Source organism: Tachysurus fulvidraco, chromosome 7 (genome assembly GCF_022655615.1).
Source record: "Tachysurus fulvidraco isolate hzauxx_2018 chromosome 7, HZAU_PFXX_2.0, whole genome shotgun sequence".
NCBI lineage: Eukaryota > Metazoa > Chordata > Actinopteri > Siluriformes > Bagridae > Tachysurus > Tachysurus fulvidraco.
In genome coordinates, this window is record NC_062524.1 from 1312066 (window position 1) to 1339562 (window position 27497).

General features: G+C 43.3%; 4 protein-coding genes and 1 non-coding gene across 8 annotated transcripts; 4 read left to right on the plus strand and 1 right to left on the minus strand.

Moving 5' to 3' along the window:
- Positions 1–1740: 1740 nt before the first annotated feature.
- LOC113640125 (zinc finger protein OZF-like) lies at positions 1741–4803 on the plus strand. Its single transcript, XM_027142492.2, has 4 exons — positions 1741–1925; positions 2894–3021; positions 3138–3245; positions 3607–4803. Exons 2-4 carry the CDS (start codon positions 2958–2960, stop codon positions 4728–4730), a joined length of 1296 nt encoding a protein of 431 aa, XP_026998293.1. The 5' UTR covers positions 1741–1925; positions 2894–2957; the 3' UTR covers positions 4731–4803.
- Positions 4804–9146: 4343 nt separating this feature from the next.
- trnaq-cug lies at positions 9147–9218 on the plus strand. The gene has a single exon. It is a non-coding gene; the product is annotated as a tRNA-Gln (tRNA).
- A 306-nt stretch (positions 9219–9524) lies between these two features.
- Positions 9525–11892, plus strand: rbx1 (ring-box 1, E3 ubiquitin protein ligase). Its single transcript, XM_027142510.2, has 5 exons — positions 9525–9681; positions 10225–10303; positions 11288–11358; positions 11533–11618; positions 11731–11892. Exons 1-5 carry the CDS (start codon positions 9604–9606, stop codon positions 11741–11743), a joined length of 327 nt encoding a protein of 108 aa, XP_026998311.1. The 5' UTR covers positions 9525–9603; the 3' UTR covers positions 11744–11892.
- A 407-nt stretch (positions 11893–12299) lies between these two features.
- On the minus strand, positions 12300–18931 carry st13 (ST13 Hsp70 interacting protein). 2 transcript variants are annotated; one of them, XM_027142498.2, is made up of 13 exons: positions 18742–18931; positions 18402–18520; positions 17392–17437; positions 16949–17045; positions 15928–16001; positions 15709–15775; positions 15504–15588; positions 15192–15302; positions 14998–15100; positions 13790–13906; positions 13637–13697; positions 13445–13533; positions 12300–13042 (listed from the first exon to the last, which is right to left on the minus strand). In XM_027142498.2, the coding sequence occupies exons 2-13, from the start codon at positions 18509–18511 to the stop codon at positions 12911–12913; spliced, it is 1092 nt and encodes a 363-aa protein (XP_026998299.1). In that variant the 5' UTR covers positions 18512–18520; positions 18742–18931; the 3' UTR covers positions 12300–12910. The 2 variants fall into 2 exon arrangements, with proteins under 2 accessions (XP_026998299.1, XP_026998300.1); XM_027142499.2 differs by lacking the exon at positions 18742–18931 and adding an exon at positions 18600–18728.
- A 1043-nt stretch (positions 18932–19974) lies between these two features.
- Positions 19975–27091, plus strand: xpnpep3 (X-prolyl aminopeptidase 3, mitochondrial). 3 transcript variants are annotated; one of them, XR_007143563.1, is made up of 10 exons: positions 19975–20170; positions 21439–21561; positions 21656–22042; positions 22491–22675; positions 22873–22935; positions 23101–23214; positions 24294–24379; positions 25134–25360; positions 26338–26458; positions 26673–26815. XR_007143563.1 is itself a non-coding variant. In XM_027142487.2 (10 exons), the coding sequence occupies exons 1-10, from the start codon at positions 20137–20139 to the stop codon at positions 26843–26845; spliced, it is 1470 nt and encodes a 489-aa protein (XP_026998288.2). In that variant the 5' UTR covers positions 19978–20136; the 3' UTR covers positions 26846–27091. The 3 variants fall into 3 exon arrangements, 2 of the variants coding, with proteins under 2 accessions (XP_026998288.2, XP_026998289.2); XM_027142487.2 differs by having other exon boundaries at positions 19978–20170; positions 25134–25317; positions 26673–27091; XM_027142488.2 differs by having other exon boundaries at positions 19980–20170; positions 21450–21561; positions 25134–25317; positions 26673–27091.
- The last annotated feature ends 406 nt before the right edge of the window (positions 27092–27497 follow it).

Sequence of the window (27497 nt, forward strand, 5' to 3'; positions counted from 1 at the left end):
ACTGAATGTCTCCCTGACTGGTGTCAAGTCACTCCATCCTTACTCCAGTGCAAGACAAACACGATGCTTTGATCTACAAATGGTCTCATTTCCTCCTCCTCTACAGCTGAGACTTTGTGATCTGTGTAAGACTTTCAGCAGGTTCCTGAGCCTTAGTTGTGGCCTCAAGACAGTAAGACCTCTATGGTATGTGCTTCAGACCAGTGTATAAAAAGGAGAGCTACAATTAATGATATTTATGAGAGAGGTGGCGTTAACGATAAGTGTGGGCTTTCTTGCACACTAATGGTATTCTATATGTTCACTCTCAACAGTGTTCACTCTCACACTCAACATGTTCACTCTCAAGTGTTCACTCTCACTCTACATGTTCACTCTCACACTCAACAGTGTTCACACCCAAGCATTCACTCTAACACTGTACATGTTCACTCTCACTCTACATGTTCATTCTCAAGTGTTCACTCTAAAACTGTACATGTTCACTTTCAACAGTGTTCACTCTCAAGTGTTCACTCTCACTCTACATGTTCACTCTCCCACAACAGTGTTCACTCTAACACTCTACATGTTCACTCTCAACAGTGTTCACTCTCACTCTAAATGTTCACTCTCACTCTCAACAGTGTTCACTCTCACTCTACATGTTCACTCTCACTCTACATGTTCACTCTCACTCTCAACAGTGTTCACTCTCACTCTACATGTTCACTCTCAGCAGTGTTCACTCTCACTCTACATGTTCACTCTCACACTCAAGTGTTCACTCTCACTCTACATGTTCACTCTCACCCTCTACATGTTCACTCTCAGCAGTGTTTCACAGACCAACTTGTTGTGCAATACAGCCACCTACAGGAGACAGGACTATACCAAGTTTCTTATAAATAATAGATTTTTTTTAAATAATAAAGCAGTTTGTTATATTATAAATGTATTTGGTAGCTCTGTTATTCCAGACCAGGATGCATGTAAACCTCTGTGTGTGTGCTTCACTCTTCATTCATTCATTCACAGCATGGACATGTCCCTGTATCCTGGTAATGACACACTTAGTGTTGAACAAGTGTGGAGTTTAGCAGATGTTTTTGGATAAATGATTTAAGAAAATTAAAGTGACGTGACATCTGGCTAAGCACGGTGACCCATACTCAGAATTTGTTCTCTGCATTTAGCCCATCTAAAGTGCACACACACACACGCCGTGAACACACACCCGGAGCAGTGGCACCCGGGGAGCAGTTGGGGGGTTCGGTGCCTTGATCAAGGGCACCTCAGACGTCGTGGCCGGGCCAAGACTCAAACCCACAACCTTAGGGTTAGGAGTCATACTGTCTAACCATTAGGCCATCTAACCATTATGTCTATGTTTATGTTATGTAAAGAGACAATGTCAATTGTAAAAAGTGCTATACAAATAAACCCGAATTGAATTTAATTGAATACATGGCAAAAATAAAATGTGCCATGCTTTATTTTACTTACGTCTTTGTCCCAGATGTTATGGGGGACTGTGAGGGGTGTTTATCTTAGTGTGTGTTAATATTTTATCGTACCGCCACTGAACCATAACTATATAGATCATGTAAGCAGTCTGTGGGATGATTATTTTATATATAAACTCTATATGAACACCATAACTAAGGGAAATGTACAGAACAGGACAATCTGGCTGAAACATCCTGAGCATGAAGGGTGACGATTACTGAGTCCTCCAGCAGGGGGCGGTTTTAGGGTCAGTTGTATAATCCGTAGAAGAAGAAGCTGTTGTTTTCCCGATTAGCTTGCTAACTCTTCATGCTAGTCATGTGTAAAAATTGGCAGGAATTTACAAGTGATCGAGTAATTAATGAAATCAAAATAATAAGTTTGTTGTAGAGATTTTATTTAAGACGTTTAAACTCTGTTCAGCTTTTAAGGACAAGGTGAGTTAAACTCCAGCACATTAAAACATATTTATTTAAGATATTTGATATTATGTTAATATGTGTAAGGTTTCACAAGAGGAACAATATTGTCAGTGCTGTTAGTTACGTGTAATAGGAGAGGAAATGTCAATAAGACTAGATATAAACGGCTGACCGAGAACTTTCACTTCTTCTCATTTGCTATACAGGTTATAAATCCAGTGTAGAATGAAAGTGACACTGTCTTAATCCCAGGTGGAGAATTTGGAGCTGAAGTCAGGGTTCTCAAGTTTTGAAGACAGGCAAGACTGACATATTTTAAACATGTCTAGACACTGGTCTAGGGGCCAAGGTGGCTTAGTGGTTATCACGTTCGCCTCACACCTCCAGGGTTGGGGGTTCGATTCCCACCTCCACCTTGTGTGTGTGGAGTTTGCATGTTCTCCCCGTGTCTCGGGGGTTTCCTCCGGGTACTCCGGTTTCCTCCCCGGTCCAAAGACATGCATGGTAGGTTGATTGGCATCTCTGGAAAATTGTCCGTAGTGTGTGTGTGAGTGTGTGTGAGTGTGTGTGTGTGTGTGCCCTGCAATGGGTTGGCACTCCGTCCAGGGTGTATCCTGCCTCGATGCCCGATGATGCCTGAGCTGCGTTTGATTCCTGCCCATTTCCATAGAGACAGTTGTGCGGACAGATACATTTTGGGCGCTGCGGCTTATTAATATGATAAATAGTCAAAAAGTTTTTGTGTGTGAGAAATACGATGTGTGACGGGAGATCGTGACAATCATATAGTTGATTTGAATTGTTAATAAAACGTTTGGGTCTTTGTTATTGTTCATGACACTTCTTGTTATAGTGAATTTAACCAAACGAGAAGTCTATAGGTTTAGGGTTGTGTTAAAGCTTGGAATCATCAGCAGTTTCTGAGGAAAAAAAGATTGCCTGCAACATTACAGATAATATAATATGTTCTTTAATTAATACAGATGATGTATAACTACAAGTGATCTCATAACGAGCATCGCAAACCGAATCGAACCTGTGGACCAAATGAATGGAGGACTCCAGAAGAAGCCTCTAAAAGAGGAAGAACCTGAAGATGAAGATTACTTCTGTACGACAAGCATCACTTTCAGTAGCGATAAGACACCCGACTAAAGAATACTAGTCACAGATCAGTTAGTTTTCTGTTGTGTAGTTCATACTCACTTTACAGAGATGTCTTTACAGGTGGTGACACGTCGATCTCTGTGGTCCGTGTCACTTCTTCGGAACAGCAGGACGGAGGATTCCAGAACAAGCTCATAAAAGAGGAAGAACCTCATGATGATTATTTATGTAAGACTCCAGGTGGCGCCATTTTTTGGTTCGGCGGTGACCGGATTTTGTTTGCATGCGTCGTCCTTTTGCTGGAATGTGCTGTGTTTAAATGGTCTGAGGTCATGACGGTGTGAATTCATGTCATCGTGTCAACGTGATTTATGTTATCAGATATCACAAATACACAAAGAGTCATATACAAAATATGGCCATAATCATGTTCAATCGTCACACCGATATGTGAACCGTTCACAAACTATAGTATGAATATTACAGGACATGCATGAATATTCAGAAATGTCCTGAAGGAAAACATGAAAAATAAGGAATATTCTAGCTAATAACAGTTAATCAGATTTCTTGTGTCCTTTCTTTTTAGTCTGTGAGGTCTGCAAATCCTTCTGTATTAACAAGTGTGAAGTTCATGGTCCTCAGCACCGGTCACACAATACAAGTGAGAAGCCATATCACTGCTCCTACTGCGGCAAGTGTTTTTCTACACCGAGCGACGTGAAGGTCCACGAGCGCATTCACACAGGAGAGAAGCTGTATCAGTGCTCACAGTGTGGCAAGAGTTTTGTCCACCAGAGCAGTCTGAGATCACACAAACGCATTCACACCGGAGAACGTCCGTATCAGTGCTCGCACTGCGGGAAGAGTTTCGGTCATAAAGATACTCTCAAGAAACACCTGCACATTCACACGGGAGAAAAGCCGTATCAGTGCTCGCAGTGCGGAAAGAGTTTCAGCGACAGAGGGACGTTCAGGTCGCACCAGTACATCCACACTGGAGAGAAACCCTTTCACTGCACCGAGTGCGGAAAGATTTTTACACGGCAGAGTTCTCTGCAGCAACACCAGCGCGTTCACACCGGAGAGAAGCCGTATTACTGCTCAAAGTGCGGGAAGAGCTTTAGTCAGCATGGCACTCTGCAACAGCACCAGCACACTCACACAGATGAGAAACCGTATCAGTGCTCGCAGTGTCGGAAGAGGTTCAACAGGCAGAGAAATCTCCAGTCCCACATGCGCATTCACACCGGAGAGAAGCCGTACCAGTGCTCGCAGTGCGGGAAGAGGTTCAGTCACCATAGCACCCTGAAAAGACACCAGCGTATTCACACGGGAGAGAAGCCTTATCACTGTTCACACTGTGGCAAACGGTTTACTCAGCACGGTACTCTACAATCCCATACACGCATTCACACAGGAGAGAAACTCCATCACTGTTCACTGTGTGAGAAAACATTTAACCGACTGAGTTCTCTCCAAATCCACCAGCGCATTCACACAGGAGAGAAGCCGTACGGGTGCTCGCAGTGCGGGAAGAGTTTCAGTCAGAACGGGACTCTGAAACAGCACCTGCGTGTTCACACTGGAGAGAAACCGTATTACTGCTCACAGTGTGGAAAGACGTTCAGTCAGCAAAGCACTCTCCACCAACACCAGCGCGTTCACACTAAGAACAAAGCACATCAGGATACAGCATGGGAAGAGCTTTAACGAAGCGTGTTCAACTGCACCAGCTCCGTCAAACAGGAGATGACTCTGTATCACTAAAGGAACCAAACAGACACATACGTGTGTCTTTTTTTATTCATTCTTAAAGGTGGGGTCTCTTTTGTTTGTTGTTTGAAAGCCAATGTTGACATATATAAATTCACCATTGGCTTATAGCTCCGCCCACACATACATACGTAACCCAGGCGACTAACAGAAAGAAACGTGTCTTTATCATAGCTGAAGGGAAGAACAATACGATTGTAGATAAACAAACAAGCAAAAATGCCACACAAGCATAATGATGTAAAGGACAAAGGCATATATTAGTTCTGTGTAACAAAGCAAAACCAACGTTACTCACCTATCGAGAAGGAAAAAAGCGCCTCGGCGTCTTAAGTAAAGTCAGCCACATATTCACAGGTCGGAGTTTCCCGAGTCGATAACTCCTGAGCTAAACGCTGTTACTACACAAAACGCGGTTGTAGCTGCCTCTCTACATTACTACGATAGAAAAGAGGTGTTATTTGTGTAGTAACAGCGTTTAGCTCAGGAGTTATTGACTCGGGAAACTCCAACCTGTGAATATGTGGCCAACTTCCTGCTCCTTCAGTTCTCTCCAGCGCTGGAAAGCTGATCCTATATTAACACGTCCTACTTCTTGTCCTTATCGTAAGTCTTTCTTCTCTTTCTTTCTTTGTTTTTATCCTCCATGTCGATGTTAAAACCGCTTTCTGCTAACGTCACACATGCGCACTGAACACTCTCTCCGTCCATATTGACAAGACACGCCCCTTTCTGCTACATGTTTGTCTGCTCGGAGACCCCACCTTTAACTTGTACTATATTACAATCCTCAACCTAATTATCCTGAGTTCTGCTCTGTACTTTTAATTAAACATACAGTTGTGTGTCATCAGCATAGCAGCGGAAGCTCAAACCAGGTCTACACACAACTGTACAAGTGTAGTGTGTATAATAAAAAATAAGACACTGGCTCAGGTAAAAGCCATCGTGGAACAACAAAGTTTACTATTTTAACTTATTTTACATTATTGTCAGTAAGGAATGAAGAATGTGGTCATCCAGTGGAAGATGTTTCTCATGTTGTCCCTTAAGTTGCATTTGAGAGAACAGTAAAAAAAATTCTAGCGATACTGTATGTACTTGTTAAGGCTGCCGGATTAATAGTTTTTATTCTTTTAGAATCACATGATTTCTAATCAGTCTGGGTTGGACTGCAGCATGAGTGATCGATTAGAGAGATTGGAGCCCCCTGAAATTGGATCAGATCAGAACCTTAAATGCTCATCAAATATCAATGAGATTTTATTCATAAACCTGAAACCTTTACATTGCAGCTGTAGGTGGGGATGAACTTCACTGATGAACATACAGCAAAATACAATTTAAAGTAAGGTGGGTTTTTTTTGTTGTTTTTTTATGAGTAACAACTCCCCCATCCATAAAACAGGACTAAAGGAATAATCCAAATATTCCCACTAACTGTTCCATATCACTTGGTGTCCAATTTTAACCATGAAGGGCAGGTGTGGGTGCAGGTTTTCATTCCAACCAAGCAGAAGCCACGCTTGATTCCACCTGTTTAATCAGTTGTTCTTGGCTTTTAAAAGATTCTGGTGTTTCTTCTGCTTGGTTGGAATGAAAACCTGCACCCACACCGGTTCCTTTGTGGGTAAAATTATAGCAAGATCTCCATCCATCTACACCGCTTATAATTCTGGGTCATGTGGAACCTGGAGCCTGACCCAGGAGACTCTGAGCACAACAGCAAGATAGTATTAACCACACAATAGCTAGTCCTTCAGAACAGACTGCAACAAGAGAAGCGAGGCTGTTTGGTTACTGGTAGACTGGTTTGGTAGACTGGTTCATCTGGTGACATCTGAAGAGTGGTAGAGACAGAGAAAAATCTTACTGCTAGATGAACCTCGTGGTTCAGATCACCTGGCCAGCCTGGGTTTACATCAGAACAGCTCGCATGACACCAGAGTGTGTAAGTGTTGTCCAACAGATGTTGGTACAGAGCTGGCTGTCTAGTTTTACTATCTCACAAACATCTTGCTGTCCAACACTAAATAAGATAATATTAGAATGAGATCTTTCCTCCATAAAACCCTTAAACCATTCTCTAAACTCTAGAAACCCAAACTCTTCTAACACACGTACGCACTCAGCAACTCGGTCTGGATGATTAACCCTTTCCATCTCAGCCACTTCATGTTCTACTTCCTCATCACATTCTGGATGTTATGTACAATTTATTTTGTACTTGTACCTACACTATTACTTGTTTATCTATGTTGTTATACTCTACGCAACCAACCGGTATGAACGAAAGCTCTGTCTGTTGACTTTCTTTTTTTTTTTTCAGCATCGATTGTTATTTGCTGGCAAAGAGAAAAAAGATGGCAGGTGACATCTGACTGGTTTGTTTAGTAGCCAGTGGTTTTCAGTGGTTTTCAGCCAGTGAATTAGCTTCATGACAATAAAAGAATAAAAAATGTGACCAATTTTTATTAACGTTTATTATTTTTGGACTCGATGTTCTAGACCATGGGAGTCAAACTCAAATTCACAGTGGGCCAAAATATAAAACTGAGATAAAGTCACGGGCCAAACTGAATATTTATTGAAAAATAAACTACAACTGATATGTAATGTTCAACCTTTTTCATATGGAAACAAACTTTACTTTTGCTTAAACACAGGATTTGGAACAACCAGAGCTTGATATTACAAACACATAAGAAATTAAATTTGAAATAAAAGACACATAAGGCCATCCTTAAAAATATTTTGGTTTGCAGTAACAGTAAAAAAAAAAGGGGGGGGGGGGGGTCAGTAGGTTGGTCTATATATATTTTTTTGTTCAAGTTGCAAGTTGCAATGTAAAAAAAAATAAAAGTACAATTATGGTGATGGTGATGACGTAGGTATGACTTTAAACAAATTAGCATATGGTGACGTCACTGACTGGGTCTTCACCCCGTGCCTTCGGGCGCATCATCGCAAACCTTATTTTGATGCTGGACAGTTTGTCCAGAACTTCGTGCCAAGTTAAAGCGGTGTCGAGCTGTTTGAATGACCTTTTAGATGTATTTTGGAGCCCGAACCCGTTAATATTATTTTATTGCTTTTGTATTAGTTGTTTGAAGAGAAAAAAAACGTTCAGTCTTAACGCAAATTTACAACCGGAAGTCGGTCGGACTTAAATTGAGTCGGTCCTAAATTGACGGTCGGTCGGGTTTCGGCAAACAAGATTATTTTTAAGGACGGCCTCAGTGATGTTCATGTCACAAACTTTGACCATACACTTTTTTGACAAACTCTCCCTCATTAAAGGGCAGATTTTGCCGTTTCTGCTGCCACAATAAAACTTTACAGCCTTTACAGCAGCTTCACTTTCTGCTTTAGCTTTCATGAACATAGTCTGACGGGAAACCAGACTGTTTTACATCTCCTCCGAGTTCTGGAGCTTCTGCTTTACGTCCAGGTCCTTATACTTCTCATAATGTTTCGTGTCACAGTGTCTTCTTATGTTCTATACTGTCGTTACAGACACGTTAGCTCCGTTAGCACACGAGACTGAGAATGAGGGGCGCTTGGTGCTCGTGACTACAGTACGCGTCAATACAGTGGCAAGGCATTCTGGGATATGTAGTATTATCGGAGCATGCGGCTAGTCTGCTGTAATACACATCTGATATGATCTCGCGGGCCAAATATAATTACACCGCTGGCCAAATTTGGCCCGCGGGCCAGAGTTTGACACCCCTGTATCTAGACCCTTCCCAGTTTGACATGGCAGAGGAACCTACAGTTTCTTATTGATGCTAAAATTCTGAATGGCCAAGTGGTGCTCCAAAAACAACGTTGGGCTTATAGACGTTCAGTATGGCAAAATGTATTCGGCCACGTGACCATAACAACCAGTTATGCTTGTTTAACATCGCTTTCTAGAAGTTGTCAAGTTTAGTTGTTATAGGTTTATCTTCTGGAAGTCTTTCTACCAGATGTTGGATTGTGTCTGTGTGGATTAGTGATCATTCAGCTACAAGAGCATTAATGAGATCAGACTCTGGTGTTGTTGATGAGACTCCAGTTCCAGTTCATCCTAAAGATGTTCAGTGGTGTTGAGTCAGAGTCAGGGCTCAGTGCAGGACACTCAAGTTCTTCACTCCAACCTTCACCTCCACCTACACCATGTCTTCATGGAGCTGCTTTGTGTACAGGGACATTATAATGATGGAGCAGGATTTGGATTCTTAGTTCACAGTGAAATTATAAATCTACACACAGATTGTGAGCTTCAGGTTTTGTTATAAACTACATCACTACCCTTACTGTTGCTATTGTATATATTATTACATGAGATGTCTGAGGCGTTTCCCGTTCGGTTCCATGGTGTAATGGTTAGCACTCTGGACTCTGAATCCAGCGATCCGAGTTCAAATCTCGGTGGAACCTAAATTTATTTATATATAAATCCTTTAATTGCACGTGTAGACTTATAAAAACTGTTTTCAGCTGAAAGTGTCAAAAAAAATCTGATTAAAAACTTAAAACTCGATTTATTTACAATAAAATGGCTGAAACGAACAGGAGCGAGGCGACACTTCGGTCTCGTATTAAATCACACGCCCTCTCGCGAGATTTCATATTCGGTCTCGTATTAAATCACACGTCCTCTCGCGAGATTTCATATTCGGTCTCGTATTAAATCACACGTCCTCTCGCGAGATTTCATATTCGGTCTCGTATTAAATCACACGTCCTCTCGCGAGATTTCATATTCGGTCTCGTATTAAATCACACGTCCTCTCGCGAGATTTCATCATCTGTTCGTTCAAACATGGCGGCTGCGATGGACGTCGACACCCCGAGCGGGACAAACAGTGGCGCCAGTAAGAAGAGATTTGAGGTCAAAAAGGTAAAAACTGACCTAAATAACATTTAAATCCTGTCTGTGTTAACTTTAAGGATGAAGTCTAATGAATGTTTACAGAATGTGAGACTGTTTCCTGTTGCTAGCTACATGCTACACTGAGGGGATGAGTAGGCACAATACAGCTCTATTTACTGTCTCATACAGCTGAATATCTGTCTGTCTGTTCAGTTCTAAGGCTTTTATTGTCATTCTGAATGTTTAGGAGTTAATAATCTGTCCTAGTCTCCATGAGGATAATCTCACTGGTCTAATCTCTCTCTCTCTCTCTCTCTCTCTGTGTGTGTGTGTGTGTGAGAGAGAGAGAGAGAGAGAACATCAACACACTTGGCCAATAAACCTGGTTCTGATTCTGATTCTATTAGTGTGTGTTTTAAAGTAGTATGATGCACCAAAGTCTGATGTCTGTCAGAGTTTTTTTTATCTGTAAAAATAAAGATGTTCATGCTTTATACTTAAACCTGTGTGTGTGTGTGTGTGTGTGTGTGTGTGTGTTCTTGCTAACACTCATCCTTCACTGTGTTTCAGTGGAACGCTGTGGCTCTGTGGGCCTGGGACATCGTTGTGGATAACTGTGCCATCTGCAGAAACCACATCATGGACCTGTGTGAGTGTTTCCTCGTGACGCTTCGTCGCCTTTCACCTAGAAACGTCAGACGCGTCGAATGCAGTTGATTATCCAGCGTGGTGTCTGGGTCTGAGAACAAGGAGATCTGTCTGATCTTAAAGTTCTTCATAGAAGCATTTGGCTGTTGTGCCTCAAATTGGCACGTGAGTGTCACACAGCTGAGTGCAGGGACATCAACAAAGTATTTTTGGGTACTTTAGACAGAAAAACCTGTTAGTTCAGATTGTGATGACGCCCCATCCCTGTTCACCCCTGATATTAACATCAGTCTGTACTGATCTGATCACCTGGCGTTAGGAATAACATCTAATCACATGATGTATTGTTTTCACTTCTGCTGCCTTTATTTTCAGACAGTTGTCATGTGTATCTGTGTGTAACCAGGATAACGACATGGTCTGTACTGTCTGTGTGGGTCATACACTCATGGATGATTTTAGTGGAATACCTGCACATTTCATGTGGCAGCAGCACAATGATTAAACATCATCTAGGTGCAGGCAAAAAGTTTCTGTTAATGTTAACATCAGAGTGAAGAACACGTGTAAAAGTTCCTTCTTGATTTTATCCAGATTAGTAAATACAGGAAACAGGTGAGTTCTGGTTCTGTGTACAAACTGTGTTGTGAGAGATCAGAGGACACTGGTGAGATGTAGTCACTCCTACAGTCACTTTACTGTAGTGAGCAGAAGAACATCAAAGCTTGAGGTGGATGAGCTACAGGAGCAGCAGGTTCCACTCCTGAGGATCCATCACAGGATGTACAGACACACAAACTGGACAGTTGGACCAGGGAAAGAAATCAGATGGTCTTTTAAGATTCTGACTCTACCATCGGCGCATCGCGACAAATAATCAGACCAGACACGACCGATTCAAATGATTCCTGCTTACAGTTTTAGTTCCTTCCTGCAGTCGATTCTCATTTCCTGTCTGACGGCTGTGTATCATGTGTGTTTACAGGTATAGAGTGTCAGGCCAATCAGGCTTCTGCTACATCGGAGGAGTGCACAGTGGCCTGGGGAGTGTGTAATGTAAGATACACTGACACAGACACACGTATACACACACACTCTGACACCCCCACACTCTGACACCCCCCCCCCCCCCACACACACACACACACTTCACTGTGTTTTTATACCTCAGTGTGTATAAAGCTTGTAGAACCGCTATAATACATCAAACGTGTGTGTGTTCATTCACAGCACGCCTTTCATTTCCACTGCATCTCCCGCTGGTTAAAGACGAGGCAGGTTTGTCCTCTGGATAACAGGGAGTGGGAGTTCCAGAAGTAAGTGATCTCCCTCCTCGAGAACCTTTTTACACACAACGTACACTTTATATCGTCGTATCTGACGGAACGTTTCCTGTCTGACTGGAAATTCTCTCTCTCTGGTTTTCAGGTATGGACACTGAACTTCACCTCTGTACTTTCATCATTAAAACAGTCTTTTTTGGTTTTGTCTGTTCAATATGACTGCAGTGTGTTGCTGTTATTGTAAAATACGGAGGAACGTTCCAATTTTAATTGACATGCTATTAAAGAATCGTCCTTTATCTTCTAATGTACCTGCATGAAACTAATTTGTTCCAGTGTTTCGTTTACTTTATAGCAGGAGATATTTATATATCTGTAAAATCTGAGCTTTATCATTTTTATACTAACAGCTAATCAGCCCATTGACCGGCTCTAACGTCTCACGGACCTTCTACGAGAAGTTTATCTATAATCTAAAAGCATCCTGTTGTATTGATTAATAAACGTCTGTACCTATTGATGAAGTAAGAAGAAAGTACCCAGTGTTCTGATGCTAACCTGCAATAACAGCAACACACCGATCACACCCTGTTTCCCTGCCAATAAACTGTTCAGTCACACACAAGACTTCATGATGAATAGTTGATGGAATCAGAACAATCCGGCGCTTCGTGGTTCATGTTGTTTCGGTATTAAACTCACAGGCAGCAGATCTGCAACAACCAAAGCCTTTATTGATGGAAATCATCTTTCAGAGACACAAATACTCCTATAAAGGGGGAAAAAACTAAACTTTTCCGTTCACTGTTTATTTCTTTTTTTGGACAGAAAACTGTTTTAAAGTTAAGACCTGACTGGATGGAATGCTTCAGTTTGAACTGTTTAAGCTCTTAAATGTTCTCCAGCTCAGTTTGTGTTAAGTGCAGTAAAGAGCACATGGTTACACACTCGGGGTTAAAATGAAGGCCGGACGTTACTCAAACCAAATTAATTCGGGTTCAATAGAAGAGGCAGTAAACTGGACCGAGTCAAACACCAAATCACAGCCCAGTTGTGTGTACGGTGTGATTCGGCTGAGACCACACCCCCTTTTTACCCGTGTACGGTTTATACTGATTGGCTGTTCCCTTCACAATGGTGTTCTAACGCTGTTAAATAGCCCCAGAATCTAGCGTGTAAATTAAACAACATTTACTGCACGTGTATCTCACCTCTATCCAGTCTTCACGTTTGTGCAGAGGAAGAAATAAGTCGTAATTAATTAAGAGAGAAAGAGTGTGTGCTATTTTAGAGCGTTGACCTCATTACACACCACGTTCAGTCACCTAGGCCTGAGGGCCACTGAATTTGGAGCTCAGTTTGTTGATTAGTGCCATGATCTTCGGGTTGCTCTGGTACTTGGAGATGTTGGCCGGGTTCTGAGCCACGTCTTGGAACGCTGCCATCACTTCAGGGTCCTACACACAATTTAAAAAAGTCACTGACTGCTTTAATGAGAACGAGCCACAGTGTTAAAGACCTGAACAATCATTTTGAGATCCACCTGCTGGAGGAGACACCAAGGTGTTACAGAATGCACGTCTCACACAGTAAGCTGTAAATCTGTTAATCTCTCATGACCATTTAATAACAGTATAGCTTTAACCCACTAAACATGTCTGATTAGAAGTGTGTACTGATTCGGGTGTACCTCCCTCTCTGCCTCTCTACCCTGTTACCCTCTGTTAGCCTCGCTCACCCCGTTAGCCGTTACTGATTTTATTTAAAAAGACATAAATAGCTACAACACAAACATTTTAATTGACTATATTTCGAACTGCTCTGTGCTTAAGTACACAAGTGAGTTCATGGTTCCATACCTTCATGGCCATGAGCACCTCGGGGTCGTTAAAGAGTTCCTGCAGACCCGGCATTCCGAACGGCATTCCACCTGGAAACCCTCCAGAACCTGCACCACACACACACACCATAAAACCAACAGAGATCTGGTCGGGTTCCTGCTGCATCACACACACCAGTGTTTATAAATCTTGTGTATACACACACTGTACCTGGGAAGCCTCCTTGTGCTCCTCCTGGTGCTCCTCCTGCCTGCTGCCTGGCTTCCTGCTCCTATACACACACACACACACACACACATTTAAGTTAACATTTTGCTTTATTAGATCTATTAGATCTAGTCACGTGATACACCTCTGTCTCACCCTCTGTGCTCTCTCGTGCTCCTCCCTCGCCTTCTTCACTCGTTCCTGCCTTTCTTTGATCCCCCGCTCCTCTCGTTTACGTTCATATTTACGCCGGTGCTCCTGGATCTTGTTGGCCTGTGAAGGGACAAACGGAACACTGAGTCAGTGAGATATCAAATGCTTTAATCTCTCCACAATCATCACTCTGTTACCCTCCATCACTGGACTGAATGACTACAGACCTGTCGCTCTGACATCTGTCATCATCAAGACCTAAAGACTGTAACAGAACGGATGCTGGATCCCCTACAGTTTGCCTACAGAGCAAACAGATCAGTGGACGACGCAGTCAACACCAGACTGCACTACACCCTGGACACGCCCTCTTTCAGCTCCACCCTTCTCTCAGCACTACAGAACTTTACTAAAACTCCCAGACACAGGAACAGTTCCTTACCCCAGACAATCACCCTGATTAACACCTCACCATCATTATATTCACTGCTTCATATCTATAAGTGCTGCATTATCAGGACTGTCAGTCATTACATCATCTGTATATATTACACACTACTGCTGCTGTATAGTGTACTAAAGTATAATATTACACTATATTGTTATTTACACTCTCACACTTTATGTACAGAACTGATCTGTTATATATTCTGTATTTATATTTAATACTCATAATGTCTATAATATCACATCTGTATTGTATAGTATAGTGTTATTTATGTGTGTATTGTATAGTATAGTGTTATTTATGTGTGTATTGTATAGTATAGTGTTATTTATGTGTGTATTGTATAGTATAGTGTTATTTATGTGTGTATTGTATAGTATAGTGTTATTTATGTGTGTATTGTATAGTATAGTGTTATTTATGTGTGTATTGTATAGTATAGTGTTATTTATGTGTGTATTGTATAGTATAGTGTTATTTATGTGTGTATTGTATAGTGTTATTTATGTGTGTATTGTATAGTGTTATTTATGTGTGTATTGTATAGTATAGTGTTATTTATGTGTGTATAGTATAGTATAGTGTTATTTATGTGTGTATTGTATAGTATAGTGTTATTTATGTGTGTACTTTTGAGTGTCACAAACAGCTGGAAACGAATTCCTTGTGTGTGTCAACATCAACACACTTGGCCAATTGTCACACACACCCTTGTCGGTGTGCGTGCGTGTGTGTGTGAGAGAGACAGAGTGCATATACACACTTTGGGCTGAACCTCCTTCAGCATGGCACTGGCATCTTCATCATAATCCAGTTTGCAGGCTGTGGCCAAATCTTTAGCTGATTCCTCCCAGTGACCGAGTAACCTGAGGGAGTATAAACAGTTTAATAGCCATCTCCATGGTTCCCTTTAGGCTGCCTACAGGGTGACAGGTTAAACCAGGTCAACTTCCTCACCTGTGAGCTTTTCCTCTCCACTTATACGGCTGTGCTGAATCTGGGTTTATATCTATCGCTCGGTCACAGTCTCGAATCGCGGCGTTCGGCTTCTGCATCTTGATGTACACGCTGACGGACACACACACACACCTTATAGTCAAAAAACACTGTACAACAATAGAAATGAGTTATTATATAAATGTTGAAATAAAAAAAATTCTAAACCATTTATGTTTATACAGCTTAAATTACTAGTCTTTGTGTGGGTTTTTCACGAGATCTGGAAAGAGAGAGAGAGAGAGTGTGTGTGTGCGTGCTCATGTGTGTTACCTGGCTCTCTTGGCATAGAGTATAGCAGATCGTGGATTCAGTTTGATGGCTTCGGTGAACAGATCCAGAGCTTTCTGCAGCTCTCCTACACACAGACAGAGACAGAGACACAGACACTACTGATTAAATCTGTTCTGTTGCACTGATCCCTGATCATCTCCAGTAACTATAATAAGTGTAATATCAGTGTGTTCAGGATCCTCACCCTCTCCCAGTGCATCAATGGCTTCCATCTTCTTCTCACTGGCCTGGTCCATCATCTCCTCAGTTACCTGACATTTTAAAGAGGACAGTACATCAGACCACACTTCTATTGTACACTGTATTCTTCTTCAACTCTGTGATCATGTCAATTATGTAAAGTAATCAGAAGTCCATTTAAACAATAAATAAATAAATAAAACAGAAACCAAAAGCTCGGCACCTCAAGGTTTTCATAGTCCCCCATGTCCTGAGCCTCATCCGTGTCCGGTTCAATCACTCCGTCATCATCGATCTCTGTAGATGAGAAACATTTCACATCCTTTAACTGAATCATTAAATCATATATATTACCATCACACACACACACACACACAGGCGCGCGCGCGCACACACACACAGGCGCGCGCGCGCACACACACACAGGCGCGCACACGCACACACACACAGGCGCGCACACACAGGCGCGCACACACAGGCGCGCACACACAGGCGCGCACACACAGGCGCGCACACACAGGCGCGCACACACAGGCGCGCACACACAGGCGCGCACACACAGGCGCGCACACACAGGCGCGCACGCACACACACACAGGCGCGCACGCACACACACACAGGCGCGCACGCACACACACACAGGCGCGCACGCACACACACACAGGCGCGCACGCACACACACACACAGGCGCGCACGCACACACACACACACAGGCGCGCGCACACACAGGCGCGCGCACACACAGGCGCGCGCACACGCAGGCGCGCGCACACACACAGGCGCGCGCACACACAGGCACGCACAGGCGCGCGCACACACAGGCACGCACAGGCGCGCGCACACACAGGCACGCACAGGCGCGCGCACACACAGGCACGCACAGGCGCGCGCACACACAGGCACGCACAGGCGCGCGCACACACAGGCACGCACAGGCGCGCGCACACACAGGCACGCACAGGCGCGCGCACACACAGGCACGCACAGGCGCGCGCACACACAGGCACGCACAGGCGCGCACACACACAGGCACGCACAGGCGCGCACACACACAGGCACGCACACACACAGGCACGCACACACACAGGCGCGCACAGGCGCGCACACACACAGGCACGCACACACACAGGCACGCACAGGCGCGCACACACACAGGCACGCACAGGCGCGCACACACACAGGCACGCACAGGCACGCACACACACAGGCACGCACACACACAGGCACAAAGTTAAATGTTTACCTAATTCACTCTCCTCGCTCTCAGAGGGTGGGGCTGCTTCCTGCTGAGGGGGTGCGGATGGTTTAGGAGGTGGAGCTGCATCACATGGACAGCTTCCCTGTGTGGATGAGAGAACAGTTTAATACTGCACTAAACAACAATAACATAATATCCATAACGTTCCTTTTCACAGTTAATGAAAGTCTGTGGACAAAGAAGATAAAACTATGCTTTTAAATTTGTCCTCCATTGGTGTTGCAGGTAGGACGTGAGCAGATAACTGACCGCTGCTCAACACGACAGATCGGACAACTCTTTAGTTTTGTGGTTTATCTGATTAACACAGAATGTTAGTGATGCTTCATGGCTGAAATTGTAGCTTTGTTTGTGAGACGAACTGCTGCTCTATCACTTGACCGTGTGAATGTTGGGGAGGTGTCAGAGATCAGAGGAGAGTTCTTCACCTTACAGCCGGAGGTTTTAGCCAGTGGGGGAATAGTAGCTCCCAAACTGTAACACACACACACACACACGCTGAATGATTAATGTCACACACACTCACAGACAGACACACACACACACTCATTCACTCAGACACACACACACACACACACACACACTCATTCACTCAGACACACACACACACACTCATTCACTCAGACACACACACACACACACACTCATTCACTCAGAGACACACACACACACACACACATTCACTCAGAGACACACACACACACACTCATTCACTCAGAGACACACACACTCATTCACTCAGACACACACACACACACTCATTCACTCAGACACACACACACACACTCATTCACTCAGACACACACACACACACACTCATTCACTCAGACACACACACACACACACACACTCATTCACTCAGACACACACACACACACACACACTCAGACACACACACACACACTCATTCACTCAGACACACACACACACACTCATTCACTCAGACACACACACACACACTCATTCACTCAGACACACACACACACACACTCATTCACTCAGACACACACACACACACTCATTCACTCACTCAGACAAACAAACACACTCATTCACTCACTCAGACAAACAAACACACTCATTCACTCACTCAGACAAACAAACACACTCATTCACTCACTCAGACAAACAAACACACTCATTCACTCACTCAGACAAACAAACACACTCATTCACTCACTCAGACAAACAAACACACTCATTCACTCACTCAGACAAACAAACACACTCATTCACTCACTCAGACAAACAAACACACTCATTCACTCACTCAGACAAACAAACACACTCATTCACTCACTCAGACACACACACACACACTCACTCACTCACTCACACACACTCACTCACTCACTCACACACAGACACACACACACACATACACAGATTGTGATCAGGAGTGTGTCCCTACACCAGAAGCACATAAATATTTCCCCACCCATGCAGCCAGGTCCTGAAGAAGTCCATCTCGGGCAGGTGCAGCACACCTGGGTTGTCCTTACACAGGTGCACGAAGGCCTTCAGCTCGTCTACTTTCCGCGGGTCCATCAGTAGCGCCTAGAACAACACAAAGCTCAATAATCACGTTATACACGCGTATTATCCTGTATTGCAGCCCCACACTGTTAATACACACTTTATAACAGTGTGTGTGTATGTGTAACACTAACACACTCTCACACACACTCTTCTGTGACGTCACAGCGATTAAGCGCGTGCACCAGAACAGAACCTTCTAGAACGTGCTAGAGTTAAAGCTGCTGGTGTTCTGCACATACCTGTGTGTTATCTGGGAGAGAACCGGATAAACCTCCTGTACTGTAAGCGTGGAAATGTCACAGAAACGTCCGCGCTAACACTTATACAACCGGGACTTGTACACAGGCGCAGAATTCACCTAAAACTGGGGCCCTGGGTCAAAACGCGTCGCGTATAAATGTCGTCAAACACACAGCTGACCAATCAGAGAGGGTGAAATCCTCCGCGCGTGGGTTGGCTTTTTCATGGCAACACTGCAATAATATAAATCATTATAGAAATACATTATAATAATATAAATCAATACACAATAATAAGAAATAATAATAATAATAATAATGATAATAATAATAATAATAATAATAACAATATTAATATTAATATTATTAGTAATAACACTAATATTACTAATAATAATATTAATAATAAAAAAAGAAAATAATAATAATAATAATAATACCACTAATACATTATAATAATTTAAATCATTATATAAGTACATTATAATAATATGTATAAATATATAAATACATAATAATATAAATCAATACACAATAATAATAAAAATAATAATAATAATAACAATAAAACAATAATGATAATAATAATAACAACAATATAATAACAATAAAAACAGTAATAATGATAATAATAAAAACAATAATAATAATAACACTAATAATAGCCATACAAACAATAATAATGACAATAATAATAACAATAAACACTAATAATATTAATAATAATAATAACAGTAATAATAATAACAATGATAATAATAATAATAACACTAATAATAATAAGAAGAATATAATAATAATAATAATAACAGTAATAATAATAATAATAAGAAGAAGAAGAAGAAGAAGAAGAAGAATATGTTTAATCACAGTTTGTAACGTGCACTAATATTTCACCACAGATCTGAACTCTTATATAATTCCCATATGATATTATAATGACTAATACATTTATGGCGTAAAAATAAAAAGACAAAACGTTTATTTTCTCCCACATCATCACTATAATATTTAGCCTTTGTTTAATAACAATACTTTCATCTTTTTATCTAAGCCACATTTCGTACACTTTCCCTTCATGTTTACAGATATACTTCTCATTGTAAATGTGTTATATTATATTAGTTATTTGTAATAATTATATTTGTATGTTTAATACACATTTATTTATCGACACAATAATAAATAAACAAAAGAAATATCTACGTTTAGTTCCGGGAGAGACAGGGGGTGGGGTTGACCCTGTATGCGCATGCGCACTGACTACTCTAGAAGCGTGTATCATGTCCTCAGTGTTATAGACTGAGTGTCACTTTCATGTTTATGTGTTTGTGTGTTTGTGTGTTTGTGTGTTTATGTTATGAAATCGAACATTTTGTACGCGAGTAAGATAAAATGCTGCAGTTTCCGGCTACATTACTGAGCTCAGGTACTAATTATTATTGTACCCTGTTTACCTCTCTCTCTCTCTGTGTGTGTGTGTGTGTGTGTGTGTGTGTGTGTGTGTGTGTGTGTGTGTCTGTGTGAGAATGTGTGAATGTGTGAGTGTGTGAGTGAGTGTGTCTGTGTGTGTGAACGTGTGAGTGAATGAGTGAGTGAGTGAATGAGTGAGTGAATGAGTTTGTGAGTGTCTGTGTGAGTGAATGAGTGAGTGTGAGTGTCTGTGTGAGTGAATGAGTGAGTGAGTGTCTGTGTGAGTGAATGAATGAGTGAGTGTCTGTGTGAGTCTGTGTGTGTGAATGTGTGTCTGTGTGTGTGAGTGTCTGTGTGTGTGAGTGTCTGTGTGTGTGAGTGTCTGTGTGTGTGAGTGTCTGTGTGTGTGAGTGTCTGTGTGTGTGAGTGTCTGTGTGTGTGAGTGTCTGTGTGTGTGAGTGTCTGTGTGTGTGAGTGTCTGTGTGTGTGAGTGTCTGTGTGTGTGTGTGTCTGTGTGTGTGAGTGTCTGTGTGAGTGAGTCTGTGTGTGTGAATGTGTGTGTGTGAGTGTCTGTGTGTGTGAGTGTCTGTGTGTGTGAGTGTCTGTGTGTGTGAGTGTCTGTGTGTGTGAGTGTCTGTGTGTGTGAGTGTCTGTGTGAGTGAGTCAGTGTGTGTGAGTGAGTCAGTGTGTGTGAGTGAGTCAGTGTGTGTGAGTGAGTCAGTGTGTGTGAGTGAGTCAGTGTGTGTGAGTGTCTGTGTGTGTGAGTGTCTGTGTGTGTGAGTGTCTGTGTGTGTGAGTGTCTGTGTGTGTGAGTGTCTGTGTGTGTGAGTGTCTGTGTGTGTGTGTCTGTGTGTGTGTGTCTGTGTGTGTGAGTGTCAGTGTGTGTGAGTGTCTGTGTGAGTGTCTGTGTGAGTGAGTGTGTCTGTGTGTGTGTGTCAGTGTGTGTGAGTGTCAGTGTGTGTGAGTGTCTGTGTGAGTGTCTGTGTGAGTGAGTGTGTCTGTGTGAGTGTGTCTGTGTGAGTGTGTCTGTGTGAGTGTGTCTGTGTGAGTGTGTCTGTGTGTGTGTCTGTCAAGTAGCTTTTTTTATTGTCATTTCCACCATATATAGCTGTTGCAGCACATAGGGAAATGAGACGTTTCTCCAATATGTGTGTATGAGTGTGTGTGTGTGTATGAGTGTATGTGTGTGTGTGTGTGTGTGTGTGTGTGTGAGAGAGAGAGTGTATGAGCGTGTGTGTGCGAGCGTGCTTTGTGTTGCTCAGAAAACTTTGTGTGTCACTGCAGGTGTGTTAAAGTGTGTGTGCAGGAGTGTGTCGTCCAAAACTGGTGGATGGAAGCCCAAGAAAATCCCTGAGAGATCCCTGGGACAGCCGAGTCCCTTCACACACCCTCACCTCATCAAACCGGGTGAGACACACACTTTTATATACTGCATGTTTTGTCCAAAGTAATAACACAATAACACCCCCCCCCCCTCTCCCTCCCTCCCTCCTTCCCTCAGGAGAGGTGACTCCCGGTGTGACTCAGACGGAGTATGAGCTGCGTCGGCATAGTCTGGCATCCCTGGTTAAGTCCCGTGTCCCCGACTCGTCCCACGTCCTCATTGTCCTGTCTCATCCGGTGCGCTACATGACCAATGACATCCCGTACCCGTTCCACCAGAACCAGGACTTCCTGTACCTGACCGGTGTGCTGGAGCCTGACTGCGCCCTCGTTATGTACGGCTCTCCCCGTCCTGACCGCACCCTGCTCTTCGTCCCACCCAGAGACCCTGCCCGGGAATTATGGGATGGCCCGAGGTCGGGGAGAGACGGAGCTGCTGCTCTCACTGGCATCCAGACTGTCCACAGCATCGAGGAGCTCGGCTCTGTCCTCAAAGCCGTTAAAGGTAAAGCACATGCACACGTGAGACAGACACATGAAATAAAATACACACGGAAGGATAGATAGAAGTCTCTCCCTCTCCATCTCTCCCCTCTCTCCCTCTCTCTCCCTCTCCCCACCCTCTCTCCCTCTCCCCCTCTCCCCATCCCCCCTCTCTCTTCTCTCTCCCTCTCTCTCCCCCCTCCCTCCCTCTCTACCCCCCTCCCTCTCTCTCTCTCTCTGTTTCCTTCTCTCTCTCTCTCTCTCTCTCTCTCTCTCTCTCTCTCTCCCTTTTTTCTCTCCTCTCTCTCCCTCTCTCTCTCTCTCTCTCTCTCTCTCTCTCTCACTCTCGCTCTCTCGATTTTTTTCTCCACCATCTCTCTCTCTCTCTCTCTCTCTCACCCTCTCCCCTCTGTCTCTCTCTCTCTCTCTCTCTCTCTCTCTCTCTCTCTCTCTCTCTCACACACACACAGGACCTGTGTTGTGGTATGACGGTTCTCAGCCGGCTCATTCTCATCTCCATCAGACCCATGTGCGCCCCCTGCTGGAGGGACAGGTGTCGGTTCGCCCCCTGCGGTCACTCATACACACTCTCCGGGCGATGAAGAGTCCCGCTGAGGTGGAGCTGATGAAGCAGGCAGGAAGCATCACAGCACACGTACGTTACTGGTTCACCTATTTACTCCTTTATCCATATATTTTCTCCAAAGAAACAATGAAGTCAGTTTTCTTCTGGTTTTGAAACATTTTTCCCTGTGACTCTCAGATTCTGGCTTCTGATTGGTCAGACAGCTTGTAACACGACGGTGGCTTCAGAATCATGTGACCTGATCATGTGATCTTGTGTGTTTTAAGGCTTTCAGGAAAACCATGGCCTCGTGCCAAGGGGACGTTGACGAGGCGCTGATCCACGCTAAGGTAACTGAGCTGAGGTGCTAATTTGTACCTGACGTGAAGCTAGTCTGTGCTCGTGTAAGTGTGAATAACGTTCGGATTACAGCCGCACGAGTCCGAAATAAGTTCTGACTGTGTTTTTATTTTTGTCCTTTTCATGCTGTCCTTTTAACGCCGGTCTCACTTCAGTTTGATTTCGAGTGCCGAGCGCACGGTGCCAACTTTTTAGCATATCCTCCGGTGGTTGCTGGAGGAAAACGGGCGAACACGCTACACTACATCAACAACAACCAGATCATCAAGGTAACATAAATCACACAGAAATGATCTCTCTTCCCTTCACACTGACGCTCTGACTGTCTGTCGTCTACAGTAAGAGTAACTCTGTGCTGGATGTAACTATGGAAATGATTTGAATCAATACGGCTAAGTTTACTGTCAGCTAGCGGCTTTAATATGTAGCCTGCAAGTTTGCAAACTTCCTTAAAGGTGAGGTCTCCGTTGTTTGAAAGCCAGTGTTGACATATAAAATCACCAAAACAAACACGCCCCTAACCCAAACGGGTCCCGCCCCTGTATCGATAGCTCCGCCCACACATACGTACGTAACCCAGGCGACTAACAGAAAGAAACGTGTCTTTATCATAGCTGAAGGGAAGAACAATACGATTGTAGATAAACAAACAAGCAAAAATGCCACACAAGCATAATGATGTAAAGGACAAAGGCATATATTAGTTCTGTGTAACAAAGCAAAACCAACGTTACTCACCTATCGAGAAGGAAAAAAGCGCCTCGGCGTCTTAAGTAAAGTCGGCCACATATTCACAGGTCGGAGTTTCCCGAGTCAATAACTCCTGAGCTAAACGCTGTTACTACACAAAACGCGGTTGTAGCTGCCTCTCTACATTACTACGATAGAAAAGAGGTGTTATTTGTGTAGTAACAGCGTTTAGCTCAGGAGTTATTGACTCGGGAAACTCCAACCTGTGAATATGTGGCCAACTTCCTGCTCCTTCAGTTCTCTCCAGCGCTGGAAAGCTGATCCTATATTAACACGTCCTACTTCTTGTCCTTATCGTAAGTCTTTCTTCTCTTTCTTTCTTTGTTTTTATCCTCCATGTCGATGTTAAAACCGCTTTCTGCTAATGTCACACACGCGCACTGAACACTCTCTCCGCCCATATCGACAAGACACGCCCCTTTCTGCTCATTGGCTACACGTTTGTTTTGTTTTTGTTTAGTTTGTCGTCCCGACTCAGTTTTCTGAAGCGTTTCTCAAACATCGGAGACCAAACCTTTAATGTCTTCTGGTTAAATAATAATACAAATATGACTGATCTCTCTCTCTCTCTCTCTCTCTCTCTCTCTCTCTCTCTCAGGACGGAGAAATGGTGTTGTTGGATGGAGGATGTGAATATTTTGGCTATGTCAGCGATGTCACACGCACATGGCCTGTGAGTGGAAAGTGAGTGACGTCACCAGTCATTAACGCCGTCGCTCTGGATGACGAGCATGCAGTGAGGCTGAAATGACACACAGAATATTTAACCGTAGCCAGAATATGACACACTGAAATATCTGTTTTTGGCTGCAAATCTACTCAAACGCACCGAGGAACGGGATTCAGGAGCAATATTACATCCATAAATACTGTTACAATGAGCACTGAGTCTTTAGAGGAAGAGATACTTGGTCCTTAGACTACAGCATCATGTCCCACACACATGACGGTTTGTCTGAGTAACTAGTGGAACACAATATCATTATATTATGTACAATAACATGCCGTTCTGTGTGCTGCTTCGTGTGGAAGCCGTAATGTGCAGTTAACCTTGCTAGTCGTTTTTTTCTCTTGGTTTGATGGAAAAGCTCAGTGGTTAAAGTGTCGGACCTGCTAAGGAAGAACCTGTGGAGCACCGAGCTGCCATTTGTACTTTAACTGAGATGATTGTACATCACTCTGGATAAGAACATCTGCAAAATAGTGTAAATGTAATAAAAAATTTTTTTTAAAAATGCTGTTTACTTTCAATCAGCATTTTTTATCCACCTTAAAATCCACCTTAGTAGCTGCGTAAGCCGTCTGAGTGTGAGCAGTTTGTGTTGATGTAACTTTTGGACTTGAGTTGCTGACTAAATACAATCCATAATTATCAATGATCTAATAACTGACTATCTGTCGTGCGTGTGTGTGTGCGCGTGTGTGTGTGTGTGTGCAGGTTCACTGAGCTTCAGCAGTGTGTGTATGAGGCCGTGTTGGAGGTCCAGTTGGCCTGCTTGTCTCTGTGTGTTCCTGGAGTCAGTCTGGATCATATTTACTCGTCCATGCTCACACTGCTGGGCAAACAGCTGCTGCAGCTCGGTGTGTTACCCCACGGCACCAACCACGCTGACGCTCTCAAGGTATTCACATGGCACGGCTCCTACATCGCAGTAACACTAACAGGTAACGCTGTTACAGGTCAGGGTGTAAACTGCTCTGTCATGATGTTCCACCTCTGACTGTTACACCATGACATGGCCTTAACACTAACAGGTAACACTGTTACAGGTCAGGGTGTAAACTGTCCTGTCATGATGTTCCACCTCTGACTGTTACACCATGACATGGCAGTAACACTAACAGTTAACGCTGTTACAGGTCAGGGTGTAAACTACTCTGTCATGATGTTCCACCTCTGACTGTTACACCATGACATGGCAGTAACACTAACAGGTAACACTGTTACAGGTCAGGGTGTAAACTGCTCTGTCATGATGTTCCACCTCTGACTGTTACACCATGACATGGCCTTAACACTAACAGGTAACACTGTTACAGGTCAGGGTGTAAACTGCTCTGTCATGATGTTCCACCTCTGACTGTTACACCATGACATGGCAGTAACACTAACAGGTAACGCTGTTACAGGTCAGGGTGTAAACGTCTGTCATGATGTCCCACCTCTGACTGTTACACTGACACTGGACACTCCTTCTCCATGTCACACAGACATCTTTCTCATCACATTTTTCCTACACAATAATTTACTCTGTACAGTTTTCTCCATGTGCTGTGTTGATTCCCACGAACACAAACCCTGGTATTCACATTACAACATATTACTGTGTGTTAAATAGAAAGCTGCTATTTAAACATCAGACATTCAAACATGCCTGAGAACGTGAACATATTGGACTTGGATGTAAAATGCAGTATAAGCGTTTTTTGTTAAACCAGTTTAGATCTAATTATAAATGTCTGTCTCTGTGTCTCTGTCTTTCTCTCTTTGTCTCTCTGTCTGTCTGCTCTCTGTCTCTGTGTCTCTGTCTTTCTCTCTCTCTCTGTCTGTCTGTCTGTCTCTCTGTTTCTCTCTCTCTCTCCCTTTGTCTGTCTCTGTCTGTCTCTCTCTCTCTCTCTCTCCCCCTCCCTCCCCGGTCCAGGCTGCACGGCGTTACTGTCCCCATCATGTGGGACATTACCTGGGTATGGACGTTCATGACACACCTGAGCTGTCTCGCTCTCAGCCCCTGCAGGCCGGCATGGCTATCACCATCGAGCCTGGTGAGAAACAGCTACAAGGTTTAATCTAAACAATAATAATAGAATCACTGAAGGTATTTTCATGAAGATTTCATGTCACTTTATTGACAAATTTAATAAAAATATGTTGATTAAGAGCTCAAATCCAACAACTCCCAGACAGACTGCCGGAGCCAGTGATAAAGAAACCTGCTGTTTTTTATTGTGGTTATTATTTCTCTTAAACTCTCGACAGGTCTGTACTTCAGTGAGGATGACGAGTCGTGTCCGCAGCACTTCCGAGGTCTCGGTGTGCGCATAGAAGATGACGTGGTGATAAGAGAACAAGGTGGTCCCCTGATCCTGTCTGCACACACTCCAAAATCAGTGTGTGACGTAGAAATGGCCTGTGCACAGGTGGAGGGATAAAAGTGTGCTCACCTTTAGTGTTCACTACTGTCCATCAAGCACACCCTCGTCTCAGGAATCGGCATCTAGGACACGGATGATGACTGGAGACGTCGTAACTCACTGACAGTGTGCACCGTGTGTGTGTGTGCGTGTGTGTGTGTGTGTGTATGTGTGTAAAAATATGAATGTGAATGACCTCTCCTGGTTGGACTCTTTTATTGGAAGTGTTTTTTCCAGTCACATTAAAATTTTAACATTAAGATATTCAGTGTTTACAGGTTTCCGTACCTTTCCTGTTTTATTATCTGTAATAAAAGACGTTATAAACCTCACATGCAGACAGCCATAAATCGTCACAGGGTGCCTGAACATCCACAGGTTTACGTCACACAAGGTCACAAGACTATAAATTTATTTACAAACATACTTTCTACAGACAGGAAAATATAGCCAGGGTTGTATTCATAATCATACGTCTTATAATATCACCGTCTCCAGTGAGGAAAGTACAGAGACGGAGAAAGTCATGAAGCCCAAATGATATAAATATACGCAATTTCATTTCATTCTTTCTTGTGGATATCAAGCTTCTATAAAAATGTCCATTTTCCGCTCAAGACCACAGATACGGCTGAAACGATCCGTGAAAACAGAAGATAGACAAAAGATG